Here is a 14,703-nt window from a genome sequence, read left to right on the forward strand (position 1 = left end):
TCTCACGTGAAGGTGATTCCAGTACCGATTTTACATTGAAATTATATTAAACTCGAACCAACTTTCCTATGAAATTATTGTGCCTATTAGTAAAAATATCTTTTTTACTTATTTTTTGTAGTGATAGATTGAATATCGTTATAATGCATATAATAATTTCTGCAGCACATAAAAATCCTATTTATACTTATATGTAAAGAATAGCTTTTAACACAAGTCAAATAATTTAAAATGGTTTTAAATACACATGCCAGATTTTTCTCACGCTTAGCGTTTTTTTAATATGAGTACCAAATGACGATAATATTTTGTCAATGAGAAACAAACAAAAAATTTGGATTTATAATTTTACTCTTGTTATATCACTGGCTGGACAAAGAACCGAAGTAGGTTGGGTGCCGCTATAGTAATCTTCAGGAGGCTTACCAACATCTCTTAACGCGATCTACTGATCTGCATCGCTGTACCATCAACTTAATTTTCAGTATGAATGCGATTCAATTTAGTTTCGTGCGATTTAATTTCGTTCCGTAAAGGTTGTTGGTGGGCCTGCTGGAGGGCTAAAACTTAATTCAACACAACAATTTCCCCATACCTCCAAGTGCTATTATCACAATTTGTAAAGAAAGTTATTTCCGAACTGGACGGTCGGCCCTTAGAGGCGCGCCACGTTGACGTCATTGGAATTTATGGAGGATTCAACCCGCTGTGAAAATGGGACGTATTGTTTTGAGACTTAAAAAAAATATATTTTTACTGTCCCACTGCTGGGCGAAGGACTGCATCGTCTTCCAAAGCGAGAGCTGGTGGAGACACCATGAGACTAATTTGAGACTATTTTCTGTAATTCATTTAGCTTGTTACAATTTTTTTCTTTAACTTGTTCCAATGTTAATCCAGAATCTTAAGTAATATTATAAAAGCGTGTTTCGTCATTTAAATGTATGTTTATGCATTTTATTGTTAACCTAGTCCAGTAGTAAAATCTTTTTACGTTCATTTATCCTACGTCTTAATGATAGCCACTGATGGCCGACTGGTGACTATCGATGATGATAAATAAACAATTCTGTGCGCTAGTCAACCGATAGTGTGACTCAGGTCGATAATATACTATCGATCGTTATAGTACTACCGCAAGAAAATCGCTGGCGTGTTCAATTCTTTATTTATAGGTAAGTGTTTGCAGCGCAACCACTACAAAATTGGAATCGTAGCGAATTTAGTAGTAAACAATTTTATAGTCGTTAGAGAGATCTTGAAATAAGTGACAAAAACTCGTGTTCGTGCAGTAAATAGTACAGTAAAGAGTTCCCTTGTTTGGGAACGAACCTGCACCATGAGACCATGTATATCATAATAATGCATAATCATCCAAACTGAACTTGTATACAACATTTCAGCTCAATCGGTTAAAATATCTGCTTCAAAATTTAGTTGCAAGATTCCACCCGAGCATATTTACTCTAACACACAATACAAACATACGTTGCAAGTTAAATAACAGCTTGTACAAAACATAATAAATCGTAACTGTTTGTATTATCTTTTCTATTGCAAACTGCTAAGATCTGGAATTCGTTCTCCGCGTCGAATTCTTTCCCGAATCTTACAATTTAGGGATCTTCAAGGCAAGAGTGAATAGGCATTTTTTGAGCTCGTGTGCAACCTACTAACCCTAGACTTTCCATCAGACTAGATTCAGCTCAAACGCGCGCAAAATTTAAATTAAAAAATCCATTTGCGTTTGGCTGCGTGTTTAAAACAACAACAGATGTCTAAAACACGCCCCCAAAGTTAAAACACAGTAATAATCACTATTGCCAGTTAAGTACGCAAGTACTGTGTCCAAGGTGAGTTTATAAATAACGTAGGACACGGCACTGCTCGCGATATTGTCGCATACCGCTGATTGTAATGCTAACTCCACACTGTCGTCGAACAGTTTGCCAAACTTGACGGATTCTGTATACATTGCTGGTTTTTCATTGGAGTGAATAAAAAGCACTCATACTAACTACACAATGTTTAAGCATTCGCGTCTGAGTTCGGCGACAGTGTTGAGCTGGCATAACGTTATGCATGGCAGGGCAGGCAATCGATTTGACTTCCATGTATTGAAAAAAAAAACTAAAATATCTTATTAACCTATTCAGTTGACCTATTTTTGGCGTGACTAGGGCGTGAAGATTTATTCAGCTAAGGCCGGCATCGCGCGTGTGACACCCCAGATGTTGCAGGCGTTCTTAGGCTGCGGTGACCACTTACCATCAGGTGGGCCGCATGTCTACTTACTTCTATTTCTATTTTAATCTATTTTATTTTATTTATTTGGGTCAGCAAACGATTACACTCATAAAACTTAATCTAGGTTGACAACATAATGCTATTTCTAAAAGTGCAACCTACAACGCTATCCACAGATTACTAAATAGAATTACCTGCGTGTGTTGCTGAACAGTCAGTATAAAAGGACTGTAACTAAAAATTTAAAAAAGTTCAGAAGTGTATGCTTTTGTGTTGCGTAACATATACGAGTAAGTACTTACAAAATAACATATTGAGAAAAAAGAAACTGTTTAGAGCTAAACAAATTAACTAAAAAGGAAAAAATTAAGTCAATGATTCCATTAACAATTTTTTTAATCTGTACTGTGAAAGGAAAAATATGTCTAAGTTGTTGCAATGATTATTATATATATATAAACAAGCCGGACTTAAAATTCAAGTTTAAAAAAATTAATAATTGAGTTTATTTTTTTCTTTTTAGAATTGTAATTAAAATTATTATTAACTAACAACTGGATCTGGCTACGCACGGTCTAATACACTGTTTTGTATGTATAAACCTTCGTTTATAAATTGTCTAAACAACAGTGTAAACTGCCTCAAAATCCGTTGCGTGGTTTAAAAGAAAAGAAAGATGTTTTATTAACCCCCGACGCAAAAGAGGGGTGTTATAAGTTTGACCGCTAAGTGTGTCTGGTCTGTGTACGTGGCACCCTAGCTCTACAACGGGTGAACCGATTTGGATGCGGTTTTTTTATTTGATAGCTAATTTTTATGCGGTGGTTCTTAGATATGTTTGGTCAAAATCGGTTCAGTCGTTCAAAAGTTGTAGCGAAATGAATATTGAATTACGGGTTTTTGAATTTGTCTAACAAATAAACTTGTACTATGTAGTGAAGTGTCCGGGGAAAATCCAGAAGGTTTTTATTCACTGAATTTTTTATTGTTAGGTAATTTAAGTAATGGCGGACTTTTCCTTATGGATATGGACCACTGTTATCACAGCCCCTATTCAGCCCCTGAGCCGGGAGCGTGTCTGTTTGTATTTCTCTTATCAAGAGTGTTATTGCTAATACTCTCTCTCTATCATCTGGGCGTACTCTCGGTTACTTCCTCAGCCGTCCAGGCTGCCCAGGGTCCGATAATTGATTGCTTCCAGTGATGTAAGAGAGCGATTCAAGGTAAACTCTGATATTTCTTTATGTAAATAGTTTTACCATGTCTTTTATAATTTTACAGCAATATACATTAAAATAGACTTTAACCGCTGGAGCGATTTTGATGAAATTTGGCATGCATGTAGTTAAAAACCCCCGTTCAAACATAGGCTACCTGTTTTTTTTTTCAAAAATCAACCCCCAAATGACTGTAATGAGGGGTGAAAGTTTGTATGAAAATCGTCTGTTCCGCTTTCGCACTGTCCCTCTTCAAACTCTATCTAATCGACCAATCTTAAAAAGTTGTATACATGTAGTTTCAAGTATGGAGAAGGACATAGGGTACATTTCGTAGCAGAAAAATAAGTTTCAGTGGCAAGTTTAAGCGGGCGAAGCCGCGGGCAAATTTGGTGTTGAATTGATATCGACGCGCTTGATTTATATACGCTTTGATTTATATCGACGCGCCACGTCAATGAATTATTAAATTTTGTAATAATGATGCCCACGATACAAGTCTACCCTAGTTAGGGATCATATGCCTCTAAATTAATTTATGTATTAAACCAGCTTTAGCTTGCGACTTCGCCCGCGTGAACTAACAAACTTACTTTCGCATTTATAATATGAATTAGGAAGTTTGGATTGTAATTTTTAAATACTAAATTTATTATTCAACAAAACCTGTGACTGTGTTTACATGCACACACTGTGAACGTATTAACCAGTGTTCAGGTTTTCTCACGATGTTTTCGAGTCTATCTATGACAGTCAAATTGGTATACAAACTTATTTGGCAAGTGTATGATTTGAACCTATGACATTTCGATCACAGGCGGGCTTAACACTTCGTTTATTTACATTTAGCTAATCAAATAAACCGGCAAAACGCTTCACCTTGTGTGGTCAATGCCGTTTCGTAATCGATTACGTCATACACTATAAACTGAATATTGTGTTACTCATCTCGCTGTGAGTAGGAAACTCTTTCAATGGTACTTGATTAGGACACTTTTAGAGTTCCGTAATCGTACGGTTTACGGGTACGGTACTTGTTAATAATGCCTCCTTTTTTTAATTTCATGGAAATAACATTTATAAAATATCCCTTTCCTCATATTGGACTTTTACAATGTAGGAAAAAGTAGGAACTGCTGTCATATTTTGGCTACCAAACTAACATTTACATTCATTTTTAAAGCTGAATGGTTGCGTATTTTTGACTTTGATTGTAACCTGTAGGACATTTTATTGAGTTTTTTTGAGAGAGTAATTTTTTAGTAAAGATAGTAAAGATTAAAACAAGATTTAGTTCTGGGAGTTTAGTTTCCGAACTAAATTCTGGATCCGTCCTTGCGTATATAAAACCAAATGCGACTATTCCGTTCCGATACACCACAGTTACAGTACACCTGTCCCTCCCAGAAATAAATACTGGATCCGCTCTTGCGTATTTGAAGACAAAAGCGACTACTCGAATTCTTGATACAGTTCGCAGAAACAGCAGAATAACGCGACCAAACAAAAGCGGACAGTACTCACGCTGCATGTGTATATGCTGCTTGGGCATCTTGTAGTCCGGCGGGTAACATCTCTCGTAGAACTGGAGGTCGCTGACCTCGCACACTTCAGGTGTTGGTATTATGAGCCCTGTGCCTGATATCGCCCTCTGGAGATGGTGCTCCTGCAATTAAAGAGAGAAGAATAATAAGAAGAATAAATAAATAGAAACAATGAACGGCCTAAGGGCTAAGCTTGTATGTAACACAGAAACGAGCATACCTCGCCCAGAACCGCAGATAAATACTTGTGATCAGAAATACAAATATTTGCCCACGATGGGAATCGACGGGACGGGCGTGACGACCCCTACCCATGGAGGTAATGGTGTAATTATGACAGAGGCAAGACCTTAGGCTACAAAGTTGGCAACGCATCTGTGACTCTTTTTCGGGTTGCTGGTCCATGGGCTGAGGTGATTGTTTACCATCAGGCAAACTGTATGTTCGTTTGCCTACTATGCTATCTTGGAGCAAAAATAAAGAGCGTTATTGTCATTTCAACTAAAGTTGCGTGACGATACGCGAGGCTGTGCAATCAGCCCAGTTGGCTACTGTAACACCACTGAGACACGATTTTGACTTAATGTTAGCAGAATCAACGTCCATAAAGCATCAGACATGTCGTCATACTAGAGGATTGGTCGTCACAATCCCTAACATTAAAAATACACAAACTAATTGGAATAATGATGCAGTGCCAAAATTTCATAACTTTCCCACGGTGCTGCCAATAGAATGTGAACCTTATCACGTATGATATACAGCTCGATATCGTCATAGTAACACAAATACATAAAATTATGTAATAAACATGGGAACACGTTAATTGTTTATTTATAACACGAGACAATCTTACTATAGTGTGGGCCAATATAGTCGCGCGGACGAGGTGTGGATTTTTCGCATTTTTCGCGCGCTCTCTCGAGATTAATGTCTTTTCGATAGCTAACGTACAGTCAACATCACATCATCCTACCCAAATTCATTGCAAACTCGCCGCTATTACCGCGCCATAGTGATTCATGCAGGGTAGCTTGATGTGCTGTTGACTGTACTAGTGGAAGGCTGATTTATTTCCAGTTTATTGCACTCTAAATCTACAGATTGATGAACAATTATAATAGAGGTAACAGAATTTTATCCATTGTTTGCCAGTTTAATGTCAGCTTCGGACATTTTGTTACAAACATAAATCGTCAAAAAAAAGTTTGACAAGAGTGAAAATGCAACTATCGTAAGTTCCATATCCACATTTCAAAGAATCTTTTGCATATCTTTTACTAACTGCCTTCCATTGAAATATTAGCAGACTCTAAATTAAATGATATTTATTTACATATGTCCGACAACGATACAATTTGTCTTTAACATCACTAGAAATATGTAGAATCAGATTTGATTTTTTACAAAAACCACGTTTGAAATAAAACAGACCCTAACATTATCCCTTACTCGCGTTACGCAGTCCGAATGCGTCACCATCATCCGCAACCGAACAGGGAATACTAATAACACACGAGAAACTTAGCAACTAAACCAAGGGCGCTATCATCTTATTGCTATAGAAATAGAGTTGAAAATGGAACAACCGTGAATATTAATCCAAATTGAATGGCTCATTCGGGCTATTCTATAGGAATAAACCTTATTACCAAATGCAGAGATTTCAAAATCGTCATGATTACGGGGTAATAGTTTCTATGGATATGAGGTGTGTGATAAGAATAGAAGGATTAGGATATGGGCTATTGATGAAGGTTTCTTGGAAGTTCTAAGATATAATAGGTAAGTCTCTCTCATCCTCAGTGGTACAATCAACGTTCTTTCACTTCCAGAGCAAGGAAGCCCATGGAAGTGTCTAGAACTAAGAGATTTACATTGCAAATACAAAATTTTCTAATTAAAAATTATATTATTTTTTTTCGAAACTTTCTGAAGTTAGCGATCAAACTATTTAGTGATTATAATAAGTATGCTTACTAGTAATTAACGATTTACATTATCCTCAAGTGGATGTCGTGCGAGACGATTAAAGGATTAAAGCCCTCAAAGCTGAGAGGTAACGGAAGCGTTCCCAAAGCTATATTAACTTATATTTTAATACTAGCTTAATAGCTTTTGCTCGCGAATTCTTGCGTCCGCTCATAGCTTAATATTTTCAATATCGAAGCAATATCGCGATGAAACCTATACAAGATTTTAATTTAGACCATTAGCTATACAACTGAGAAAACCGTATCAAATCCCATCCAGCAGGTTTTACGTTTTGCGCGAACAAACATAGCTCACTTACAGTTTTATTACATTTATGTAGATATAGATATATGTGTGTTAGTCTGAAAGAAATTATATGGGCCTATGTTATTGTAACTTATTGCCCGAAATAAATAAAACTATATAAATAATAATTAACATTTATTATCACTGTTAATCCAATCTATTACACTCCTTTGACGAAAGTGCAAAGAAATAAAATCATAATATCGCATCAATCTCGATCAGCAAATTATGACGTCATCCTTATCGGTAATCATTAGGGCGAGCTTATCGATAAGACGCGATAACGTGTACTATATCACATTATCTTTTTTATACTTTTATTGGATACATTGTTAGTAGTATGGCTAGACTAAAACAGGCAAAAAGATGTTTCTGTTTACTATTTAACATTAATGTAAAGACAGAGAATGTCGCAAAACACGAGTGTAGATGGTTTCGCGTAAAATAAATAAATAAATATATTAGGACAAATCACACAAATTGAGCTAGCCCCAAAGTAAGTTCGAGACTTGTGTTATGGAATACTAACTCAACGATACTATATTTTATAACAAATACATATATAGACAACAAGAAACATCCAAGACAATCCCTTTGTCAATCCAGACCAATCAGAAAAAGATCATTTTCCATCGAACCCGGGACTTCTCGGTTCAGCGGCAAGCACTTTACCACTGCGCCACCGAAGTCGTCAATTTGCGTAGTTTAAAGCAAAAAGTATACACTATCTTAGATTATTTAAACTTTATTGCACAACTTATGGCTAACAATAGGTGGATTTTATGCCATAAGGCCTTTGTGAATTATTGATATTGTTCTGTGAATGATACTATACATGTAGCAAGACATAACCATAACGTTCTGTATTCTGTATTATTTATTGGACCTACGTTTGACAAATAAATTATTGATTGATTGATTATAATTCCAAAATTATTGATTGATTGATTACAATTCCGTCGGATCGAAGTACAGTCAAAATCATTGAAAATTAGCTGCACATGTTAATTTCTCATTCAATCTCAATTGTATTTCCGCGTAACATGACATGCGGCCCACTGTACTTTTGATTTTGTAGCATGCAATGAGTAGCCATATTATTAACAAGCGGTTCGTCCCGGCGACGCTCGGGTGAAACCATCAAATTACAACCTAAACCTTCCTCTAGAATCACATTATCTATTTAAAAAACCCGCAAACAAATCCGTCGAGTGGTTTTAAAAACTATCACAATTAGAACTATGTAGTAACTGTGATAGTTAATGGTTCGCAGCGCGAATCTATCTAGGGCTTTACATTACGCTGGATTGGGTGTGTCTATTTGTTTTGTCAAAGACAACAGATTATCCAAGGATAATCTGCCGTTGCCCTTGTATATACATACATATATGATATATGCAATAGTAATTTTGTGTCCAATATTTACCGTGACCTCATAACTCACGATGGTCCCAAATAGAGATGATATTTTACGCATTATCCCATATTCGATGGTATATTTCAATAAGAGATAGGGTTATTTGAATAAAATGAAGAGAAATAGGGCGTTAGGAATGAGAAATGTATTTTATAGTAGCTTTTATCTGTGGCCCGTGTGCCACCCGATTTCCCACGGCAATTGTTATTTTTTCCGGGACGAATGTACTTTATGTCCTCCGTAATACTCGTAACTACATTGTAATTTCAAAAATATTTGTTGACAAACAAACTTACTTTCGCTTTTATAATATTGGTTAGCGATTAGAATATCTCTGCTTTCGTACCAATGATGAATTAATTATGAACTAAACAAAGTATACAATTTACTTGCAGCTTCATAAACATAGTTCGGTTTGCGCTTTCGGTCCGCATTTCATCAACCAGTACACACTCAAAAAGCCCAAAGCAGATGCAAAGCCATCAATAAGTTGGATTCTGACTTTTTGAGAAGAAATTAAATTATTGATTGCCCTACTCCTGTGCATAAACCCGCGTATTACTGTCGTAATATAATTTTCACAATGTTGTGAGAGCGCTTTGTCTTTAAGTACGGGGCATCGTAGCCGACGCTCAAAAGCTGAGCAAGGAACGAGAGAATGAAAGAGAGGGAAAGAGAGGGGGGAGAGGTGAAGATGGGTACGTCGTGGATGAGAGAGTGATTGCGAATACCAGCTCTATAGTACTCCATCGACAAGAACCTCGTTCTTATTATTGATGAAGATTAATGAGTACTACTTTAGCTCAAGCGCCTAGTTATAACACGCCAGCTTAACATTCCGAAGCAATCAATGTCTTCCCGTATAAACCGACCTAGTGACGTCACACCCGTGGCGATGGATTTTGCTACAGCTGCCAAGTTTTGAAACGCGTCGGGTTATGCAACGTTGCTTTCTTGTTGATGCATACATCTTACAACTTAGGGTAATCTTCGTGTTTCATATTTTACTGCTAAATACACAAATACTTTTACAATTATGGTGTGATTCCGCACTAGAAAAGAACCACTACATTGTGGATATAGTTCAATGCGACTAAGGGATACCGCCTTATCAAGGCTTATAGGCAACAATACCGTCACTTCCCGCTGTTTGCCTATCTTTACAACTACCTATGCAACGGATTCTGATGCGGGTATTTTTAATAGATAGTGTAATTCCTGAGGAAGGTTTAGGTTTATAATTTATTATACCCTAGCGAAGCCGGGAGGGGCAGGTCGTTATTAATAATATCTTAAAATACTAATCGCCTGGTAAGTAAACCGTTGCTTCAGTGCGGTTAATAGATTCGTTGGGGATATCTTGATGTTTTCGTTGTTTTGCACACCGTAGCAGTATAGTCGTGACTTCATCGGCGCTAGATCCAGAGTTAATGTGGCCATGCTGTACTGTCATCAGCATATCAGGGTATACTAAATCAACGCAATTTCAGCGCGATCTCCGTTGCATAAATTCTATGAGTAAGTTGAGTTGCGGTTGTTGTACTTTTTTTAGGGTTCCGTACCAAAGGGTAAAACGGAACTCTATTACTAAAACTAACTGTCCGTCCATCTGTTACCAGGCTGTATCTCATGAATCGTGATAGTTAAGACAGTTGAATTTTTCACAGATAATCAATATATTGCAGATATTAAAATACTTATTAACAGAATAAAATAAATATTTTTAAAGAGGGCTCCCATAAAACAATGATTTTTAATAGCTTTTGCTCGCGACTAGGTTCGCGTGAAATTCCCACAGGAGCAGAACCTTTTATTTTTCCGGGATGAAAGGCACCCTATGTCCTTCTCTGTACTTTAAATTACATGAATGCAAAATTTCAAGAAGATTGGTGAGTTGATAAAACGTGAAGACGTAACTAATTGGGATTATACGGAACACTAAATGCGCAGGTCGGCCTCGCACTTGGCCGGTTTTTTTAATCCGATGCCTTGAACACGTCCCTCCCTGAACCTCACAAAAACTAGATTCAACCGCTGGAATGCCGGGGCACGTAACACGATATCACAACCATATGCAGCACTGTAGAACCGCAAGCCTTCATACAAAATGCAATGCTATATGCTAGCTACATATATGTATGTACTAGCTGCGCCTCGGGACTTTGCTCCCGTGGGAATTTTGGAATAAAAATATGTTTTATTCTAGGTTATTTTACCCGTGTACAAGATTTCATAATTCATAACACTCCAACCAGTAGAGTGACATGACAGTGTACAGTGACAAGATTACAGTGTGTGTATGTTACACACATACAACCTTCGCATTTATAAGTTACTAACATTGCTAAATATGAAAATGTTTAAAGTTGAAGCGTTTCTTTCGGCATTTTTTCTTAGTAGTGGTTATTCTGAGATGCAAGTAGATACTAGAATTTTATGAAATACTATAATAAATAAAATTTTACGTGAAATAGCGCCTGTTAAGGTCTAATTTCTGAAAATGACTTGATTTTGTCAAAAAACGTGTTATGAATCAACTTTTTTACATCGGCGCTTCTGGGCAAGCACAATTTTCGAGATCATAATATCTCAAGTCTTATAAAAAAGGCTTGACCAACTACATATTTAGAGGTCGGCGACTCACGGCACCACAATCCTGCTAGCGGGATCTTTGGAAAAACTAGATACTTGTTTTTTCTATTCCGAAATTTTAGAATACAGAAATTTGTTTTGAGAATGCGTAGACAGAGAAAAGTATAGACTTTGTCATATATTTCATTTTTTTCATACAAGAAAGAGAAGTGAATCAGAAATATACGAGAAGAAGCGGGGACCGAGCGCCAATATATTTTGTCCCTCATCGTTTGTCCGGATTAATAATACCCAATCTGCTGTTTAGTATGAGATGGGCCGAGAAGTTGTATTCCAATTCAGACATATATAGCTAATTTATCAATTATCAGATACCTAAAATTGTAAGGCCGTCGAAATTACATAACTAAAAAAAATGCGTTAGTATTATGCAAATGACAAGTAATAGGCGCAAATTTATCTAAAATTAGAGAACGTCCAATGAAGCCGACTCTATTTGCGAATGCAAATCCGTTAGTGATGTCCATAGGTGTCAATCGATAAAAATTTAATCGATTGTTATTAGTTTATTTTGATTTAAACTTAATAAATTATACACCTAAACCTTTTGAAGAATCAACTATCTTTTGGTGAAAACCTTACAAAAATCCGTCCGGTAGTTTCGATTTTATCGCGTTCATATCAAACAGACAGACGAGACAGGGGGGACTAATTTTTATATTTTATTTAGATTTTTTTGTAGCAAAGTTCTTACGTCTAAGATGAAGAAAAAATAATAGATGTTTTAGAGATGTACTGTTGTAAAATGTTTCTTTATTTTATTCTATCTGTAGTAGCGGATCCATTTTATATTGGCGAACATGCTTCAATGATATTTATGGTGCTACGCTACTTCTAGAGTGGTGTCTCAATTGAAAACAAACTTGACCCTTAAGAGTAATTTTAGAACGTATTCTTATTGACATAAATATATTTACTGTTCAGAATAAATTTTTATTACTATTAAAGGATAATATGACAATAATAATATAATCAATGACATATGTAATTCATTGATAAATGGATTACATTACATTGTTTGTTTCATACATATGCTTATATACATATAGTTAAATGCCATCGCACTTAGTTACAATGTGTTTGTATTACGCAGCAATAATAAAAGTGTCCTTCAGTAGATACAAGATCGTTCGCATTATAGACAACTAAATTTTTTATCAAAGATTTGAAACATACTCAATGAAACAAGTACAACAAACGACTAATCAGCACTCGGATCACAATCATAACCTGTTTTGATATACCTTTTGACTATGTACATTATGTACTTTTATATATTATTAGAAAAAAAAACATTGTAAGAAACAATAATGGTAAGCCGATCTGGCATGATAGGGACCAACACTGTTCAAATGAGTTTCTTTCGGCATTTCTTCTCAGCAGTGGTCGTTCCGAAATGCCAGTAGTTTGTAGCTTGTGAGAAATAACTATAAATATAGAAATTGACGAGAAAAAGTGCTTGTGAAGGTCTAATTTCTGAATAAATTATTTGAATTTGAATTTAAATTTGAATTCGACAACCCAGAATATTTTGTCGTGATGTTAAATACGAAAAAGACAGAGAGCAGGCTCGGAAGAAAATTGTAAAACAGTTATCGACTTTGTGTATTCTATCTAACCGTTTTACTTCTAATGTTTAGTTTTTTAATTTAAACCTTGAAATTTTGTGATCGACAAGTTCAAAAGTGAACACTTACTGTTCACTTTTGAACTTGTCGATCACAAAATTTCACATCGACATTAGCCCCTCACTATTACACAGTACCTTTTTGCATAAAGCGTTGCCATTTAATTGTGGACGTTACGAATGCATGTACTTTACATTTATAACAAAACCGTAAATGTTTTTACGTAAAATTTCGTGAAACGCGGAATTTAAATTGCAAGACGCCAAGATTGTCGCCTTTACTTGAGAATTTGGCAATTATTTGCGTTATGTTTGTCTGCAAAAGTAAAATGTTCTAGAGACAAAAAATAAAATCTTTGTCTAATCAATTTTTCAAGTGGCCAATATTAGGATGCTATTTAAAATGTTATTGCCCCTCATCGTATATCCATACTCTTGGCTTATGCGACTATATAGTTTATAAAAAATGGTGCGGTCGCACGGTGAACAAAAAAAGTATTTTTTCATTTTAACCATTTGACCACACGCGATCAACGTATTATGCTATGCTTAACAACCCCGAATAAAGTAGGTACATCTATAAAACACAGACAGATCAGACACATGGTTTGTGTTTTTTTTTATAAGTAAAAATTCCATCATCGCGCAGTAGGCGTGCAGAAATCCTTAATTTTGGAAGTTACATAACTCCGGGGTCGATGACCTGAGGCCCGGCCGCCATCGAGCTGTGGCGTGGATGAGGCATATTACGAGTTTTTTTAAAGTTATTATCGTTCTTTGCACTGCGAATACTTGAATGGGTCTGACGTGATAGCTATACTGCAGTGGGATAGATATTTTTTGATTTATTAGAAACCTTGTTTTTCCTCTCTCACATCCTCGCGTGTTACCAGTTACATTCGGAGCTGTGACGACACGAAACTTAAGATTTGCGAAAAAAAATCGACATAACATTTTGAAGATTTGTCTACCCTTTTTCAACCGACTACCGCCTGACGATAACCCTCTTTGGGGATACCATAGTCGCTACGTACGACATCCACGGGAGGATTTGGAGTGGACATATTCTAGGGCGGAACCACACGCCACCTTTGTTTCTTGTGATATAGGAATAGGGAAGACGTATCGTGGGGAAAATCTTCCTCCTCTTTCTTGGAATTCATCTGATGCACAAATTCAAAATCAAGATTTAGAATTAGGCCTTCTCAGTCTCAGGCACTTTTCAAAGATTATAATGTCTTACAAACGTAAGAGGGTGAATTTCACGATCGCGCACTGTCATTAGTGTTTATTAAATTTTACCATAGACAGTAATAAATTTAATTACTTTATTTTATAAATAAGTGAAGTACTTCTACAATGTAAATTTTATAAATGTTTCATTTTTTTTTTAAATCTCTTGAGCATTCTATGAAGGTGATTTAGGTATAACCTGCACAGAAGGGTCGAATTATTGTCTGTTCAATGCGTATTAGGCCGAAAAAAAGGGTATAACGGCAATTTTTGAAGGCACCCCTTTGCTAAAGAGTTGCCTTTTCGCCGCTTAAATAATTACAGTCAACCGCACAGCAAGGTACAGTCAACAGCACATCAACCTACCTAAACTCATTGCAAACTTGCTGCTATTACCGCGGCATAGAGGGTAACTTGATGTGTTGTGTGACTGTACCATGCGTGTATCTATATGACGGTAATAGCGAATAACGAATAGCGAATTTG

At 36.2% G+C, this 14,703-nt stretch overlaps 1 protein-coding gene across 1 annotated transcript in view; it reads right to left on the bottom strand.

Annotated features, from left to right (window-relative positions):
- E(Pc) (Enhancer of Polycomb) overlaps positions 1-14,703 on the bottom strand; it is a 65,920-nt gene that overhangs the window by 25,039 nt on the left and 26,178 nt on the right. The window contains exon 2 of the mRNA XM_053765282.2: positions 4,989-5,130. Coding sequence (XP_053621257.1) covers positions 4,989-5,130 — 142 coding nt within the window. The remainder of the gene's footprint in view (positions 1-4,988; positions 5,131-14,703) is intronic.

Source organism: Plodia interpunctella, chromosome 27 (assembly GCF_027563975.2).
Source record: "Plodia interpunctella isolate USDA-ARS_2022_Savannah chromosome 27, ilPloInte3.2, whole genome shotgun sequence".
Taxonomy (NCBI): Eukaryota; Metazoa; Arthropoda; class Insecta; order Lepidoptera; family Pyralidae; genus Plodia; species Plodia interpunctella.